The sequence below is a fragment of the Equus asinus genome, chromosome 18 (assembly GCF_041296235.1).
Source record: "Equus asinus isolate D_3611 breed Donkey chromosome 18, EquAss-T2T_v2, whole genome shotgun sequence".
NCBI lineage: Eukaryota > Metazoa > Chordata > Mammalia > Perissodactyla > Equidae > Equus > Equus asinus.
This window is the reverse complement of record NC_091807.1, coordinates 40310041-40328137: the sequence shown is the minus strand read 5'-3', so window position 1 is coordinate 40328137 and position 18097 is coordinate 40310041. Positions and strand designations below refer to the sequence as shown.

Genomic DNA, 18097 nt, shown 5'->3' with positions numbered 1-18097 from the left:
TGAGGACCCGGGGAGCAGACGGCCATTTGCCAGAGGCAGTGTTGCGTGTGGACCTGAGCCCTCCACGCTGCCATGGCACTTTGGGTGGCAATTCGCCTGTGGCCTCATGTCCTCGAAATCTGTGTTCCTCTGACTGTCTCCTGCTTCTCTTCCTTTCCTCTCCACACGGGGCTCAGTTCTTTCTAGAACACTCGAGCTCTTTCCCGCCTTGTGGCTTCCCACTGCCTGAGAAGAACATGCTGGCTCCAACCACCGTCCTCAGAGAGGCTTGCTGCCACCGAGTTGAGGGCCGACCCTCTCCTGCCACCATCTCTACATCTGATCTCACTCACTGCTGGGCTTACCTGTCTGAGCACTGCACTCAGGTGCCCCTCTCCCAGCTCCTGCCATGACCAGTGAGCAGAAGTGCCTCTTGTGCATGGCTACAGCTCAGCACCTAGACTGTGGCTGGCACAGAGTAAGTGCTCCATCAGGATAATCACTGAGTGCACGAATGACTCGTTGCTTCGGAAGTTATCAGCAGCTCTGCTGGAAAGCACCATGATGCAGTAACATGCATGCCCATTGAGGCATCTGTTTCTTTGGGGAAACCCATGGGGTCTTGTGACAGGAAGGCCTCAGTCACCCTCCAACCTCTTGACCCAAGTATTGCAGTTAGGCCCAATCTTGCATCCAAGCACGCGCATCACACGTTTCCTGGGCACCTCCTGGATGCTGGGAGCTGAGGGATCAAGGCTTAGTGGAGCGAGGAGCTCACAGCCTGTGCCGAGATGGCAGGAGAAGCTGGAGGACCAAGAGGGGGAGAGTAAAGAAAGGGAAGAGGCACAAGTCCTCAGATGGGCACAGCATGAGGGCATGTCTCCTAGGATGGAGAAGGAGCCCAGAGGGAACCAGCACCTGGGCAGTGGGTGTAGCTGAAGCATTTCTCAAAGTGGGGTCAGGGCACTCCTAGTCTCAAACTGGAACCCCCAGGAATTCCTGTGCACCAGACTTTGAGAACCACTGTCCTGGAGCAGTCCCTTAGCAGACGGAATAAATGGCCCTTAGAGGGAAGAGGTGGTAGGGCTGAGCAGAGAGGGGACACCCTTAGGAATGAGGACCTTGGAGAGGAGGAGGCGGGGATGGACAACCAAGGTGGTCCCAGTGGCTGTGGACTGCAAAAGTGAATGGTCTCATCCACAGTGCAAGAGGGCAATGCAGAACTGAGCAGTGTGTGGGTCTGGTCACAGAAGGAGCAGGAATTGCAGGCTATGGATTCCTATTTCCCTTTGAAAGTGAGGTTGCTCAGCTGTGGGTGAAGAGAGGAGAGTGCAGAGAGCCACTCAGGGAGGGCACATGAGCCTCTGATCTTTGGGGGTCCCACAGGTCAGCTCGTGGGCGTGCAGCAGGCGGGAGTCATGAGGTCTGCAGGGGAGTCTAGGAAAGAGGCTGATGATGAGAATAGTGTTGGTGGTAATAACAATGAGACTGTGCATTCACTCTGATCCCCACAGCTCCCCACCCCCACCACTGAGGCAGGCTCCAACATGACATCATCGGTCGCACTGACCAGGCAGAGCCACTCACCCAAGCCCACATGGGCAAGAATATATTGCTAAAGGAAATCTTAATGCAGGGCTAAGAAAATCCACAAGTGCCCCAAACTCTATTTCTATTGAAGCTAAAACTGTGTGCTAAAGAGCCTTGCTGTCACTGACTGCCCCCAAATATATTTTAAATTGAACACACGGGTCCCTGACAGCATTTGCACGTCCTGTGTCCTTGGAAAATGTGACTTTAAAAATGTCTTATAAGGACATAAGGATAGGAGACCACCAACAGAGGCTAAAATACTCTGATTTGGAGCCAGTATGGGGCCAGTTGACTATCCGGCAAGTGGCCAGTGGGCAGCCACCATGGATCTCACACTTTCTTCTCTCCCGGTAGCTCTTTCTGGAGGCATCACAAGTCAGCAGCTTCCCCTTCCCAGCTCCCAAGGTCCCTGTGGCAGGGAGGGTGGCGTCCCTTCTCTCCAGACCCCTTCCTACACAGGCGCTCAGGATACGCCCAGCCCCAGCGAGGCTCTGTGCTCTGCCGGCGAGCGCGGCTGGGGCGCAAACCCAGGCGCAGACCGGGCCCCGGCCCCGCAGATTGCCCCAGATCCCACAAGTGCGGGCGGGCAGACCTCGTTCATCTTCATCCCGCTTCGGGGCGCTTGGGCGAGCGCTGGCAGAGAGCGATGCGTCCCGTCGGTCTCCCCAGAGCCTGGCCTTCTCGTTGCATCCCTGAGTCTGCAGGGAACCGGCAGAGGGATGGCGCTCCGCCGGGTCCCCGGGTGCAGGGCGGAGGTGCGCGCCTCCCCTCCGGGACTCCGGGTGATTCACATCAAACAGTGGGCGCCTTTGTTCTTGCCGGCTCTGCGTGCGCACGCGGGGCTTTCTTGCTCCTCGGCGGCCTCGAGGCGTGAGCACGCCCGTGGTCGCCCGGCGGGGCCACGCTAATTACAGCTCTGCCTGCTCCCGCCCTCCGCGCCTTTGAAGTGGGTGCCGCTGCCCCGCCGGCCTCGCACCCCGGTAATTGCAGCTTCCCTCCAGGGCCGGCTGCAAGTTTCCCTTGGTCTTTTCAGCAGGTTGTTGGAGGAAATTACAATGCAGCTCCCAGTAGAAGGTAAAACCTATGCTTTTATCGGGTTTAGATTAATGTGGGTTAATCTGTAAAGAATTTTAAGAACATGCTTTGTGTGGTAAGGATGGGCTTTGCCTGGAGGCGGGAACTGGTGTGCTGGGCAAGTTGAAAATGACAGGCTTGGTGAACCAGGCAGAGGAAGCAGCCTGGTGGCCTCAGCACGGAGGCTGAGGCGGTGCCCTCTGTGGTGCCTGGGAGCAAACCTGCCCCACATTCCTCATCCTGCCTTTAGAGCATTGTAGTCAAGAATAGCACCAAGCAGAAAGCCCTCACTAGTTCGCCGTTTTTGCATCTGCTCCCTTTTTTATAACTAGTTAATTAACTTGAGTGATTAAAGTCATTCGGCTTTAGGTTTTTTTAAATAAGCCAAAAACCAGTTAATGGGGGGAAAAGGAGGGAAATGTTTCCTTCTAACCGCCCCCCTCTTTGGTTCTCTGTAAGAAAACGTAACGGGTGAGGCCTTTAGAGATGACCACTGCGGCAGTAAATGTGCTTATAGAAATCATTACTTGGGGTAAGGACAGAGAGTTGTGGTGCTGAGAAAAGTAATAAATAGAAATTCAGTATGGCTTCCCCTGGCCGTGCTCCTGGTAACAATGAGTTGCCTTCCTTCTTTCTGGAATGGATGGCTTCCCTCAGCCCTGTCTACATCTGCTCTCCACACTCTTACATGAGACCCACTGTGAGCAAACCTGGCTGAGCCCAGAACCTTCAAAGGAAAACTCCCAGGGCCCTCCTTGAACCACAAATATGACACAATTTACTGAACCCTTGGACAGGGTTTATCTGGGTGGAGTCCATACTAAAGAATCTCTTAGAAGCTTATGGGATCTTATTAGAGGTCAAAAGAGTGTAGAAACAGTAAATAAATGCCTAAGGCCTGTCATAACCTACTTAGGGAATAGAGGGGCCCCCTGAAAACAGATCCTACCATCTGAATCCACGTAAATGGATCCCATTGAAATTCCGTAGAAGTGGTTTCCAGACTTAAATTTTAATTTAGAAGAATCTTTCTCTCCTAGAGTGACATTGCCTGGAACTTCAATTTCTAAGAATAATAAAAGCAGAACTCCCCCGTTTGCAGAGAGGTCAGGAGCCGGGAGCCTCACCTTCTCAGCTCAGATTCCTCCCCCTCCTCCTCCCCTCTCCTCTTCCTTCTCCTTCCTTCTCAACCTCAGCTCTCCCCTCCCCACCCTAGGGTGTGCCTTGGAAGACAATTTAAGAAGCATTGCCTTAGGTGTAGTTAGCTTCTCCGGAGAAACGGATATATATACATATACATATGGAGAGAGATAGAGAGAGAGTTTAAAGAATTGGCTCATGGGACCATGGAGGCTAGCAAGTCCAAAAAGTCGAAAGTCAGCCAAGTGGGCTGCAGGCTGGAGAACCAAGAAAGAATTGACACCGCATCTCAAATCTGAATGCAGACTTCTGGCAGAGTTCCTTCCTCCTGGAAGGAACCTAGTCTTTTTCTTAGAGACCTTCAACCAACTGGATGAGGCTCACTCACATTAGGGCAGATCCAAATGCTAATCTCATGTTAAAAATGCCTTCACAAAAATATCCAGACCTGTTTGACCAAATATCTGACTACTGTGGCCCAGTCAAACTGACACATAAAATTAACCATCACACTAGCGAACTTCAGAGCGTCATTCATTACCCAAATGAGGGCACTTTCTCCCAGAACATTTCCTGACAATAGTCAAAGTATTCTAGACCGTGGAAAAGCATGGGAAGCACCCCAATTAATTTTATAAAGCTAGCATAACCTTAGTATCAACCCACAGTCAGGATAGGAAGTTTATTAATTCATTACAGATTATTGAATGCTGTGTACAAGGGTGAGTCCAAAGAGGCATGGTCTGGGCTTGTGGAGCTTCCAGTCTGGGGAGAAAGACAGACATCATGCAGAGGATCACCTGAGTGAGTGATCAAAAGCGCCCTGGAGGAGAGGCGCACTTCCCAGAGGAGTTAATTAGGCCAAGGAAGGAGGAGGGTGTCGGGGAGAAGGCCGAGCCGAGCCTGGGAACAGGCCCAGTAGGAAGAGGTACATCCTGCATGGGGGTCTGAGACAAACCCCATAGGCTGGAGCCCAGAGGGAGGGCGTGTGTGTGTGGAGGGGTGAAACTGTAGCCGGGTGGTGGGCAAGGCCAAACCCCAGGGCCTAGTAGGCCACACCCTGAATGTTATCTTTATTCTGGAAACAACCTGAAGCCACTGAAGGGAAATCAGTCCGGCCAGGTTTGAATTCTGCAGAGACTGCTATGGACAGGTACAGGAGGCCTGGAGGGGTGCTGGCCACAGCAGCGTGGAATGAAGGTGGCTGGACCAGAAAGGCAGCGGGGGCAGGGGGCAGACGTGTTTAAGGGTGAACTCAATGGGACTTCCTGAGGGAGGAGGCAAGAATGAGTTCCGGGTTTCTGGCCTGTATCCCTGGGAACGCTGGGACAGTGCCTTTGAGACACCCAGGAGGATGTCAGGTGGGTAGCTGCAAATAGAGCCTGGTGCTCGGCACAGAGGGGCAGACTGTCACACGTGTTTCTCTGCCTTATGCATCCAAGGAAACACTGGGACCCGAGGGGGCTGCCTGGAAAGAAAGCAATGAGAAGAGAAGAGTGTGAGTGTGAAAGCAAGTGTTGTAAATGAAACATCGGATCCAGTCCAGCAGCATGTTAAAAGAAAAATGCACCCTGACCGCTGAGCCTTACTCCAGGTGTGTAAGGATGGCTCAGCATCGAGAAAGAGACCCTTGTGATTAATTCCATTGACAAATTAAAATAGAAAACGTGAAATCCTATCATGTGCAAAAGCATTTGAGAAAATGCAGTGGCCATTCCTACTTTAAGTAAAAGAGGAAAAGAATAATTCTTTAATATGATGATGCTACCAAACCTCCCAGCCATTCCCACTGAAATCAGGAATGAGATGAGCCCACTGTCGTCCCCGTTTCCAACATTGTTTGGAAGGCTCTTGTTCATCCTATAAAATAAGAAAACAAAGTGGTACCCAAAGAAAAACAGAAGAGCCAAAATTATTTTTATTTGCAGACAATGTTTGTTTACTTAGAAAAACAAGAGACTCAAATCCCTTAGTAAATTTGAGGTTGCTAGATACAAGATAACTGGACAAAAAGAACCAATTTTCTTTCTACTAGTAGTAACCAATTACAAATGGAAATGAGAGATTATGTTCACAATGATGATAAAATTATAAGTAAATTTATAGGATATTTATAGGAACAACTTTATAGAAAAAGTGCAGGACCTCTAGAGTCAAAACTGTAAGGTTTTTTTTATGAACTTAATTCAAGATTGGAATAAACAGAGAGATCTACATGTCCCTGATTGGGAAGACTTCATGTCATGCAAATGCTCATTATTCTGAAATTATCTATACATTTATTACCATTCCTATAAGTATTGCTTTAATTTTTTTTTGCTTTTTTGTTTGATTTTGGTTTGGGAGGTGGTGATGAGAACCGATAGTTTTTGAAGTTCCTGTGGAAGAGCAAATATGTGAGAATTGCTAACATAATTTTGAAAAGGGGAAACTGGTGCGTATGTCCTTTATCTACAGATATGAACCCTGACTATATGCACTGAGATCAACGTAACGTGCTGGCAAAGGAAACAGACAAAGAGATTAGCAGAATGGAGGTTAGTGGAATGGATCCAAGAGTCTGTAGGAGCCCAATTCATCACGCGTGTGGCAGGTGAGGGGGAAAGCAGAGGTATGTAATCAATGGAGCATTCATAACAGCTTTCTGGAAACAGAGTTCAACTCACTGCATTCCACATATCCGAGATCACACTCCAGATGGGGCAGAAGTAAACAAACATGCAACAGGACAGCAGAGAAATGTAAAGATTGTCTTTAAAGACCCATAAGTGTTAAGGAAAATGTTGCTGACTAAATAAAATACCTGGCAAAAGATAGAAGCATCAAAAAGTATGTTAGAAAAAACAAAAACAAAAACATTTAAACCAAAGTATCAAGAAAGAAGTGGTAGGGAGGAAATATTAGTGGCAGCCCTTTCTCAGAAGAAAGGTGGATGGCCTAGCCTACTATCCAAAGAGCTCTCACTCTCCCATTCAATAACCCTAAGAGACCTCTCTTACGGAATCCCTCTCCACATGGAATTCCAGCTGCGCGTCCTGGAGACAACAGCCTCTTGTGCCTCTCCAGGAGCAGTGGGGCCCCGGCGCTGGCTGGCCCTCCTTGTCCAGGCTGCCAAGAATTCAGAAGTCTTTCTAGACTCCCTGTCACATGTCAAGTGCTCTCTTCTGTTCCCCAGAGACCTTTTCAAACATCCTTAGAATAGTGGTCATTAAACACCAAGTTATGGTATATTGTGGAGGAATTTTGTGTCTTTAAATTATTGAAAAGCACTGAGGTTCCACAGTGTCTGCCTGAGTGACAGGTTAGTTTAATAGAGCCCCAAACTCGGGGAATTGGATGGCATCAGCGTTGTATTTTTGTCTCATGGAGTTCTCCTTTCAAATTTCTCCTTTCCCAGCCACTTCTCCTCACTTCCCTGGAGAGAGCGTCCTTCCCGGGAAGCCCAGGGCGGCCCGCCTGTGGTGTTCGCGTCGGTGGACTCAGTGAAATAAGCGGAGTTGTCAGCAGGGTCGACGCAGGCCTCCTGTGTGTCGCTGCAGTGGACAAAGGGGAGCAACGGTCTGCCCCCGAGTTAAACGGGGTGTGTCTGCGGAGTGTCTCGGGAGATTTTCTCTTTTTTCGTTTGGAGGCAGACCCAGGACGGGCTGGTGGGCCGGCCTGAAACTCCAGGACTGGTGGGGCCTGTGTCTTGCTAACAACTGGGGGTTTTCCCAGCCTGCTTTCCGGGAGTGAAGTCCCGACTCTGTGAGGTTCGGGCAGGCTCTGAACAAACCCTGAAAGAGCTCTGATCTCTGGTCTTGTGGCAGGGACATGCTTGTTCTTTACACATGTGTCTGTCTTAGTGGGTCCTTGGGACACGTCCCCATGACTTTAGTGCGTGTGACGTGGGGAGAAGGATTTCCATGGCAAATGAGCTCGGAGAGAACTGGGGGAGAAAGCTGTAGGCCCGATTCCTCGCTGCTGTTGGCTCAGGGGCTTCAGTGTGGGTGTGCTGGTGTGTCCCCCAGGGAGGGGACGTCCTCCCTCTGCTCACTGTGCATCTCAGAGTGCGTGTGCCCAGGACATGTGTGGAGAGAGGCTGCTTCCTGTCAGTTATATCATCATTTAATTTACAGGGTGTCCCCACGTGCAGGTCTTACAGGGCCGGTCTATAGATGTGGAAGTGAAATTCAGAGCACTTAAGTGGCTTGTCCAGGGTCATAAGGGGACCAGTCTAGAGAAGGAAATTCTGACTTTTTTGTGCATTTGGTCACATGTTTCTGTAGTTTTGAATACAAGCAAGGTTTCCACTGATTAACCCTAGTTTGTCATCGAGCATATTATGGGTATTACTGGATCAAATGTAATAGAAGGTACATGTGATTTCAGTTCTTCAGATCTGGTTGTTATAAAACAACACACGATTTCATTTTTATCAACCAGTTAAAGGTCAGCAAGAGACCTAGGGTCAGAGGTCAACAGTCATGTGGCAAGGTCAGCAGGAATCACAGTGACACTGCCTGGGTTTTTGTCCCTACACAGGTGCCACCTGCCCATCCTGTGGGGAGTCACCCGCCCTCCTGACCTGCCCCTGCCCCTCCCAGGGCCTCTGGCCCACAGAGTGCTCACCAGTTGGAAAGAAGGGAGGAAAGCTCCATGTATTCCATTTACACAGCTGTCCTTCCTTTCACCCACTGGTGGTGAGGAGTTGTACCGTGCACATGAACGTTTCACAGCCCCCGAGATCCAGTGAGGTCAGAAAGTCTCTGTCCTACACCGTGTGCTGGCCGTGCCGGGCTGACACAGGGGCCTGGGGGGTGAGGAGGCCCACTGCATGGGTTCGCCTGGCACTCCGAATGGGGCTGTATGACCCCAGGTAACTGACCCAGTGGCTAGCGCGGAAGCCATTGATCGGTTAGTATCTGTGGGAGATGTATATATGTCTATATCGACAGACAGACAGACAGACAGAGACAGAGACAGAGAGAAAGAAAAGGAATCTCTTCAGTCACAGGGGTGCTTTTCCGGAAAGAGCCTTTGACTCACCCTCTCTTCCTTCCCACCTCTCTCTCTCTGTCTCTCTTTGTCTCTGTCACTCTCTCTGTCTCTGTCTCCCTCCCTCTCTTTCTGTCTCCCTCTGTGTCTTTCCCTGTTCTCTCTCTCTGTCTCTCTCTGTCTCTCTTTGTCTCTGTCTCTCTCTGTCTCTCCCTCCCCGTCCCGCCCTCCCCCACAACAAGCCCTAAACCCAGGGTCCCTGCTCGTCACAAGCACCTTCTGTGTCAGACCAGCTGCTGCCCAGACCTCAGAGCTGGGGCTTCCCCCGGGGGAACTTGGAAATCACAGTCATAACACCGTCGTTCTGAAATGAGGACAAATGTGCATTTTAGGAGCCTATGAAAGGGGTCCTCCTGACCCAGGGAGAGCTACCCATGAGGGACCACGATGCCAGGGGTCTCCATCCAAGGGCATAAACCGGGCACGGGACGCCCTCGGAGCTCTCTCCCAGCAGGTCCTGTACGCTGTAGGGAGGGGCTGGCAGGCAGGGTGTGTTAAAAAAGAATAATCGCACTTAGGAGCTGTCCTGCCTGGAGCAGCGCTTCACGTTAACTGCAGTTCTGGGAGGGCAGACTGAGTGACCCTGGGCCTTGATGACATGGACCAGCTGTGGGCACGCAGGCGCAGCCGAGGGGTGCGAGCTCCCCTCCCCGGGGCGACGCTTCTCCTCTGTCTTCTCATTAGCTGTTCCCCTTGAAGGACTGACTTCCCTCCGCAGGGAAATTCCTGAAACCCAACAGTTGACAAACCCACACACCCTCGGGAGGGCTGGGCACCAGATAAAAGCCCTCTGCGGTAGCCGACTCCTCCTGGGGACAGCCACTGCTGAGCTTGGGGACCGCCGCTGCCGCCGGGTGCCCAGCAGAGCACGGGGACCTGCGCCCAGAGCCTCGGGGCACACACCCTCGGGGATCTGCTCCTCTGCAGCTGGTGGCCGGCCTCGCGGTCCTAAAAGGCAGGCAGCGCCACAGTCTACCCCGAGGAAAACAGGTTCTCTGAGTTTTTCTGGTTTGCTCTCAGCTCTCCACTGGATGATCTATTTCTGTCTTTCCTTCGGGAAAAATGCGCTTTGACAATGACTAATCGCAGCCGTGCGGAGATTTTATCAGCTGTCACCTGCACAGCAGGACCCAAGCCCGTGCGGAAATGAGCAGATAGCCAGGCAGCCGCAGCCCCGACCTGCCAGCACACCTGCCTCCCCTGGCAGAGCCGCTAGAAGGTTTCCTGCTGTGGGCGGTGGGCATGTGGCCATCACAGTGACCGCCCTGGGGCCCCGAGGCAGACCCAGGTGTCTGAAGAGCAGCTGCCTCCCCGTGGGCCGAGTGTGGAGCCCCTGGATGGAGCTTGGGACCCCAGCCCCTCATGTCTGTCCTGCTGACGCTGTGTGTCGCACTCCTGCCCCTGGCGACCCCAGGCCGAGGTGCCCAGCAATGGGAGCCCTGCACAGGTAATGGGGTGACACGGGGACAGGGGCGGGGCACCGTGCCAGGAGCCGGGAGGGTGTCGTGCGCGTTGAATGCTGCTTTCTATTGCCGATTCAAGGCCACTGGGGGTCCAGTTGCTTTAGGAGCGCCAGCAGGTAGCACCCTGGGGAGAAGGGCAGAGGTGGGCCGTTGGCGGCAGAGATTAGAGGGAACAGCTTGGCGGTCACAATAGAAACGCGGTTCCTTAAAATGCTAACAGGGTGGGGAGAGTTTCAAAGAGTTAACCAGCTGCCGCCTGCGGCCCTTCACATGTGTTTACCTGCTTTGCCTCTGGGAAGGAAGGCCTTACAGCTGCTCTGGGAAGGAAGGCGCAGAGGCAGGTCCCCCATTCCCTCTCTGGACAGAGAACCCCAGGTCTGCACTCAGCAAAGCACAGGGCCCCCCAGGCCTGATAGTTCTGTCCCAGAGAAGCAAGAAAGGTGGGAACAGCCTCAAACACACCGACACTGGAGCCAAGAGCAAGGCCCTTTGGGGTCAGCCCCCACCCAAGGGGAGAGTGCCACTGGGGACAGAAGGGAAGCCGAGGGGAGATGCTGCCCCCTCCTTTTTAGAAAGGCCATGTGGATTTGCTAATGACCATGACATTATCATACCTTTCTGGAGTTCCTACCTAGAGATTTTATTTATCGAACCTCACCTTAAAAAGCATACTGACGGGAAGGAGACCTGGCCGATAGAAGCCGGTTTCAGGACGTGAGCGAGCGGTGCAGCACACATGGCCTCGGCAAGAGGTCGGGCGGTGTGGGTGTCGGAGGCGCTGGGGTGGTTTGCTCTGTGGATCTGGTTTTATTTGTGAGTTACTCATCCTGGGTCCCTGGAATCCTCTGAAGTCCCCTCCATGTATGGTTCTTGGCTCTGGTGGCACTTGGTTCCCAATGACGTGACCAGGAGATGACCAATGATGACCCAAGTTTGGAACACTGACCTGGGAGGGGTTCTGTAAAGGTCCCCAGCCCCCGGGGAACAGCCAGGGCAGAATGGGGGGAGGTGAGCAGGCCCTGGGGGGCTGGAGCAGCCACCATGTGGGAATATCGGGGGAGCTCCTGCTCCTTGGCTCCGGGGGCTGCTGCACCTGCCTGTGGGGACTGCCTGGGGACGAATGATTTTACAAACAGTACAAGAGCCAAGTCCATCTGCGGCCAAGCAAAATCCCCTGGATTGACGCGCTTCCTTCCCTGACAAAGGCCAACACTTGGAGTCCAGGGTGCACGGCAGGAGGACCCCATGCGGCACCGGAGCCCACCGTAATCCTGAGCGCACGGCAGTCTCCGTGGTGGGAGATGAGTCACTGACATGTATCTTCATGTTCCCCTCAGCACTGGGAACAGAATCAATCTGCATAAAATAATAATAAAGGTGATTTATAAAGCCCGCCCCCTCTCCCCTGAAGGCGTGTTGCAAATAGTTAAAAGATGACCCAGTTATAAATACCGAGAACTGGGGAGGAAAGATAAAAGTCAAGTCAATAATATTGCACTGAATTTGGACCGCTCCCAAGACACTTGCATAAAGCCGACTCAGGGTCTCAAACGGTTAACAAGGTCACTTTGAGTCCATCCAGTTCTGAAAAGCACACGAATTTCCAGTGTAGGGCTGTGTGTGTGGGGAGGTTGGCTCCACTTTCCTTTAGGCCTTGTTTGTGGGTCTGCGCCGCTGTGTATGTGAAGTGCTAGGGGCCCAGGCTTTGAAGTCCTGGCCCCCGAGCCTGTGACCGCTGACAACATCACCCTGGAGCAGTGATTGGTGGCGGGCAGGCTGTTTGCAACGCAGCTGTTGAGGTGCCCCTTGGCGCCACCCTCCTTTCTCATGAGGGCATCGTGCTGGGGAGAGGGGGCCCCTTTGATTGGCAGCAGCATCCCATCTCTCTCTGTCCTGTGTACAGACTCGCTCCATGCTATTAGGTTGCAAATAACTCACTGTAGGGCTGAGGGAACCTTACAGTCGGCTGGGATTTTTGGGAGTCCCGGACCGGGCAGGGCAGTAGAGGGAAGAAAATCTGTCTCTTTATAGCTGCACCTTAGAAGGAGTTAACTCATGGGCAATGGCGGGGCGGCCAGAGTGGTCCAGGAGCTAGAGAACAGAAGGGATGATGGCTCAAGGGGACTGCGTGTCTGTAGGGCTGGTAGGGCTTCAAGTTCAGCGTCCAGGAGGCCTGGGGAGGGACAGTCCTGGAGGCCTGGGGGTTGGAGGGAGGGCCTTGTCTGGATATGTTGCGGCCACTTCTGCCCGGCTTTCTTAAGAGCAGGACAGCAGCTGTGTCCTGGCCAGCTGAAGTGGGCGGGGGAGCTGGCAGTGCTCGTGGGAAGCTGTAATAGTCAGGATCACGCAGGTGGCAGGTTGCAGACGGAAGAGCGGCTCACCAGGTGACTAGCATGTGGGTGAGCAGCAGCTGACCAGTGCCCTTCTCTAAGAGGTGTCTGCGGACACCTCCTCCAGGTAGGCGGTGTGGCCAGTTGTGCTGATGGGAAAATAGGGGTTAAATGTCTGCCCAGTGTCTGGCATGGACCCTCCAATGAGGGATGGCCCAGGGGGTGGTGCTGGCCCTTCTGTGCAGGTGCGTCTGAGGATGGGTCAGGTATGAGAGAGCCTCAGCCGAGCCAGAGAGATGAGCCCTACAGGCAGTCAGTATGAACTACGCTGCCGGGGCTTGGAGCAGCCTCGGCAGGAGGGTGGCAGGGGCTTTGCAGCAGAGTGGCTGGGGGCTGAGGGTGTGAGTGGGGTGTGTGGGGTGGGCTCCTGCTGGGTGAGTGTGGCAGGCAGGATTTTAAGGCGAGATGCCTTTTTATGAGCTGTTGGCTTCCCTGACCCCAGGTGCCAGGCTTCTGTTCCTTGGGCCTCTCAGCCACTCCACCGAGCTGGGCCCAGCCACCTCAGGACAAAGAGGTTGAAATATGACTGCTAAGATCTCCCAGCTCCTGCGAGAATCCTGTGACTCTGGGTTGCATGGTGTGTGGTGCCAGGGGAGTGGCTGGGGGTGTCCTGCGGGGAGACACCTGGGTGGGCTGTGTTCTAGACGTGGGCTCTCAATCAGGGAGTGAGCAGCAGCTGTGGTTGGGGGCGGGGGAGGTGCTGGGGCAAAATCCCTGTGGGCCGTCCCCAACTCAGCTTGTCCTGACCCAGCCTCGTCTTTACATGGACGGGGGCCAGGGCAGAGGGATTCTGTGGGAACCAGAATGGAGACAGCTGGACCCCAATGGGACGGGGTCACCGGCAGGCTCCAGAGGGGCTGGGCAGAGAGAAGAGGTGGGGTGGAGCCTGGGAGGCACAACTGTCACCTGCTGCTGGGCGTCAGGATAACAGCCTTCGGATGTATCTCCGGATTGTGCCCGAGAGTGTCGACCGCTAACTCTGGGGAGGGTCAGACGTGGGCTCCACACCCAGGGCTTAGGGCCTTGGTGAGGCGTCAGGACTAACCCACATGGCACCCCTCCATTTCCCACTCCTCCCTGCTTCATTCGCTCAATACCCCTGCAAGGAAGGCACCGCGCCCACCGCTGGGGACGCAGCACAGGCAGTGTGGTCCCTGCCTGCTTGGAGCTCGCACTGCAGTCAAATCACAGCTGTGTGGTGGGCAGTGAGGGCCCCGGCAGGCTGTGACCTCCCCTAGGCGGGTGGGATCCAGGAGGGCCATTGAGGTGGAAAGTTCAGGGAGCCAGAGCCTCCAGGGCAAAGACATGGGCAGCGTGGGCCGTGTGCAGGAGTTGGTGGGTGGTCAGACCTCGGGGGCTGGGGGCAGGAGGGCTGTGTGCATCCCCGGAGCTAGGGAAAGTACTCAGGAAACGATGAGAACAGATTTCCATGTTCAAAGCTGGCTGGGGTGTGAAGGCCACCGGGAGGCCGCCCAGCAGAGGTAGCTGGCCTCCTTTGCAACTGCGGGGCCAGGAAGCTCCTCAGGCCAGGCTTCTACAGCGGTTCCTTCCTGGTGGTTCAAATGGACGGACTGCCCGTAAAGCCTGTGAGGCGGCTGAGAAGCCTGTTTGAGTGTGTCCCTGTCAGCCGTCCTTTGTCCACGTGGGCACGGCTTCCCACTCCATCCTTGGGTGCTGGGGGCACAAGGCTGAATCTGAGGCTGAGCCTCATGAGACCAGCCTCCTCTGAGCTCCACACCCCTAGGTGACCCCTCACACCGCTCTGGGACGTCGGGGACGTTGTGGGGGGACAGAGGCAGAAAGGCCCGCCTCACTGGCTTGAGTGATTTTGCAGGGCTGGGCTGTTGGCAACTGGGAACAGCCTGCCCAACACTTCTAGTCACTTTTAGCAAAAGTCCATACACGCCATTAAATGAACCCTCCCCCGTCAGTACAGGCTCAGGCACCCGGGCTCTGGAGACACCACCACAGCCCTCCCCTTCCTCTCTCCAAAAACGAATCTCAGGGGGAACACCTCCTTCATTCCCAGGCAAGAAGAGGCCACCTCCAAACCAGGTCGCTGGCACTCTGCCACCACGTAGCCTGCACACTGTCACCCTGACACCAATTTCCTTTTTAACATTTCTCAACTGTTTGGCCAGGGCATTTTTTGGTCTGCAGAGAAATTAGGAAACAAAGAATATTCCTTTTTATTTTATTTATTTTTTTTTTAGGAAGATTAGCCCTGAGCTAACTACTGCCAATCCTCCTCCTTTTGCTGAGGAAGACTGGCCCTGAGCTAACATCTGTGCCCATCTTCCTCCACTTTATATGTGGGATGCCTACCACAGCACAGCCTGCCAAGCGGTGCCATGTCCACACCCGGGATTTGAACCCGTGAACCCTGGCAGCGGAAGCAGAACGTGGGAACTTAACCGCTGTGCCACCAGGCCGGCCCCAGAATATTCCTTTTTATAATGTAACCATACACTATATGCTGCTTCTATGGTTTTAATCTTTAAGAGTTAATCATGGATTTCCTGGCAGCCGTTTTCCAGGATAAAATCTAGGAAGCCACCAACGCAGGCTTCTGGGTCTGGGCTGGGTTTCCAGCTGGACCCCCACCGGCCCCCGCAGCGCAGAAGACCCTCCCTCAGCCTGGACCTCGCAGCATTCCGCTCCTGGTCCCCCCTCCCTCCCCCTGCCCTCTGCTCCCCTACCCTATCCTCCCGGATGGATCCTGAATTCCCTGCTTGGAGGAGACCTCCCACTTCTCTCCGAATCCTGAGAGTCTGGGGGAGCGTCGGGGGTCGTGGTCCTCAGCTGTCACCCTCCCCCTCCTAATCTTGCATCTGCGCCTGAAGAAGCACCCTGGGCCCGGGCGGGGGGCTCACAACCCCTCCTCACCCCGGACCCGACGTGAAAGCCCGGTGTCTGTGTCCTCGGAGGGGCTCGGGGCTCCAAGGTGGGACTCCATCTGTTAACGGTTCACTCTTCATCCCACCCCCAGTCCGGGGACCGCGCCGCCGCCGGAGCCCAGAGAGCTTTGCCCTGGGGTGGGGACTTTGTGCGGGTCTCAGGCGAATCCAGTCTACCCAGCATCTCTGGCCACTTCAGTGGAACTTGGCCCGCCGCTGGGAGGTGGAAAAGGAGAGGAAACGCCGACCTTGCTTCCAAGGTGACCCCAGGGTCGGTTTGCAGCCGGGCGAGCCCCCACCGCCCCCGCTCCGGCCGCGGGCGATGGAAGGGGAAGGGCGGGGCGACCCCGAGGGCTGGTGCTGCCCGCTTCTGGGAGGGCGAGAAACAACGGACCGCCGGCTCTTCCCGGGCCCTCGCCCTGGGCCTCGCCGCGCACCTGCAGGACGGGACCGTGTGCGGCCTGGGGGGACCACCGCCGGGGAGCGCGCAGGACGTGCGGGCGCGGGCCGAGCGCGGGGTGGCCGAGGGGAAGGCAGTGAGTGCGCGCGCGCGTGTGCCAATACGCGTGAGTGTGTGTGCACGCACGCGCCGCTGAGGAGACACCGGGGCGTACCCACCCACCCAGGTAGGAAACCGTTTCGTTTCCTCGTCTTTGCGGCCGCGTGCGTCCCCGCGGTCTGCACGGGGCCCGCTGCGGCGCTGGCACAGCGAGGTCGCAGTCGGCCACGGGCGGCTCAGGTCCCGGTGCGCGAGGAGCGCGCGCCGGACTCTCGGGTCCGCGGGCGCCGGGCTCGGGTGCAGCCAGTGGGGACGGGGCTCGGGGACACCCTGCGCTCGGGACCGCGACCCTGCCCGGACGCCTCGCCCCGTGTGTGACACGTCTGGGGGTCGGGGGCGGAGCTTGGGGCGCACCGCGGAGGGGTCACCAGTGTTGGACGTCCCCGCGGGACGGAACGCAACAGCGTTCAGGCGCGTCCGCAGTTCGGGTCTTTTCTGGTTAACCCAGGCATTCTTCGCCGCGCGCGCGCTTTCCGACGCAGCGGGCCCGGTCCAGTAGGGGTGGAGGTCAGGGGCCGGGAACTGGGGCGGGCCCTGCCGATCCGGCCGCAGCAGCTCCGCAGGCAGGGGTGGGCCCCGCGGCGTCCGCAGCGCCGGGCCCGAGCCCCGTGGAGCCGCCGGCAGCCTCGCGCCCCATCGCGGCTGCGCGGGGACGTCCTGCCCCATCCGCGGGGGGCTCCTCAATCAATGCCGTGACGAAAAAGTGCGCATCTCACCACATCGTTTGTTTTAAAAACATTTTGGTGACTGTAGTTTCCCACAACGGTCTCCAACTCTGGAGTATTGTATTTTATGCATTTCAATACGTGTTTCTGAGCAAGGGCCTATGGGTTTTCACACAGGACGTTGGGGCTACCCCGTCCGCTAGTCTCTGGGTGGCCGTGAAGTTGGTCAGGAGGAGAGTACTAAAGGCACAGAGAGGGCCTGCGGTGGCCAGAGACCCAGGGAATTCCCTGGCGACCTATGACAACTGGGGAATTGACTTCACACACCCTCTCTTCCATAGTTGGGACCCAGGAGGGAGGGGCGGGTCCCTCAGGAGAGGGGGAGGGCGGGGACCTCAGGGGAAGCAGGGGTCAGGACTCCCACCTGCCTCCACAGCCCCAGAATGTAGCAGGAAGGATTGGGGGGGGGGGGGCGGTTAGTCTGTCTGCACCCGTATGCCACCCAGTTCTTTTTTTTTTGAAGATTGGCCCTGAGCTAACATCTGTTGCCAATCTTCCTTTTTTTTTTTTTCCCCTCTCCAAAGCCGTAGTTGTATATCCTACTCGTGGGTCTTTCTAGTTCTTCTGTGTGGGACGCCGCCACAGCATGGCTGGATGACCAGTGCTAGGTCTGCGCCGAGGATCTGAGCTAGCAAGACCCTGGGCCATGGAAGCGGGAGCGGGTGAACTTAACCACTCGGCAGGGGGGCAGTCCTGACACGACCAAATTCTAATTGCAGGAGGGTAGTCCTACTTTCCACTGACAGGTTCCCTGAAGACCCTCCCCCCACTTTTAGGGGGGTGGCACTGGAAAAGCTGACCCAGCTTGGGGAGTGTGGCCCAGGTTCTGCAGGGGAGCGGCTGCGGGGCAGGTGATCTCTTAGACCTGCTCTAAGGGGGGTGTTGACTGTTGACCTGCCTCCCTCAGGGGGTCGCCTTGCTGGATTTCATGGCCTCCTGGGAGGCATCAACAGCAGGGCAGGATCAAGAGCTAGGAGGTGGCACTGGTGGGGGTATGGAGGCAGGGGGCCCACAGGTTAGGAAGCAGCGCTGTCTGAGAGTGAAACCTGGGCGTGGGAAGCTCAGGGAAATTGGGGACCTGTCCAGACTGGCCCCAAGGGAAAACCCCCCAAGGGCAACAAGCCTGGGCCTCAGACCCCAGAGTGGGCCCTTGAAATCACCTACCCCCGTCTTCTTCCCCTGACCTCTCCCACATCCAGGCTGGACCTGGGGCCGGGGAAGGGGTATTGTCATCGGCCTGCAC

At 55.5% G+C, this 18097-nt stretch overlaps 1 protein-coding gene and 1 long non-coding RNA gene across 2 annotated transcripts in view; both read left to right on the top strand.

The window, feature by feature from the left end:
* Positions 1–2289: 2289 nt before the first annotated feature.
* LOC123278366 (uncharacterized) lies at positions 2290–8895 on the top strand. Its single transcript, XR_006515717.2, has 3 exons — positions 2290–2646; positions 6244–6379; positions 7184–8895. It is a non-coding gene; the product is annotated as an uncharacterized lncRNA (long non-coding RNA).
* Positions 8896–9017: 122 nt separating this feature from the next.
* TSPEAR (thrombospondin type laminin G domain and EAR repeats) overlaps positions 9018–18097 on the top strand; it is a 182092-nt gene continuing 173012 nt past the window's right edge. The window contains exon 1 of the mRNA XM_044751058.2: positions 9018–10267. Within this exon, the coding sequence (XP_044606993.1) occupies positions 10183–10267 (85 nt within the window). The 5' untranslated portion in view covers positions 9018–10182. The remainder of the gene's footprint in view (positions 10268–18097) is intronic.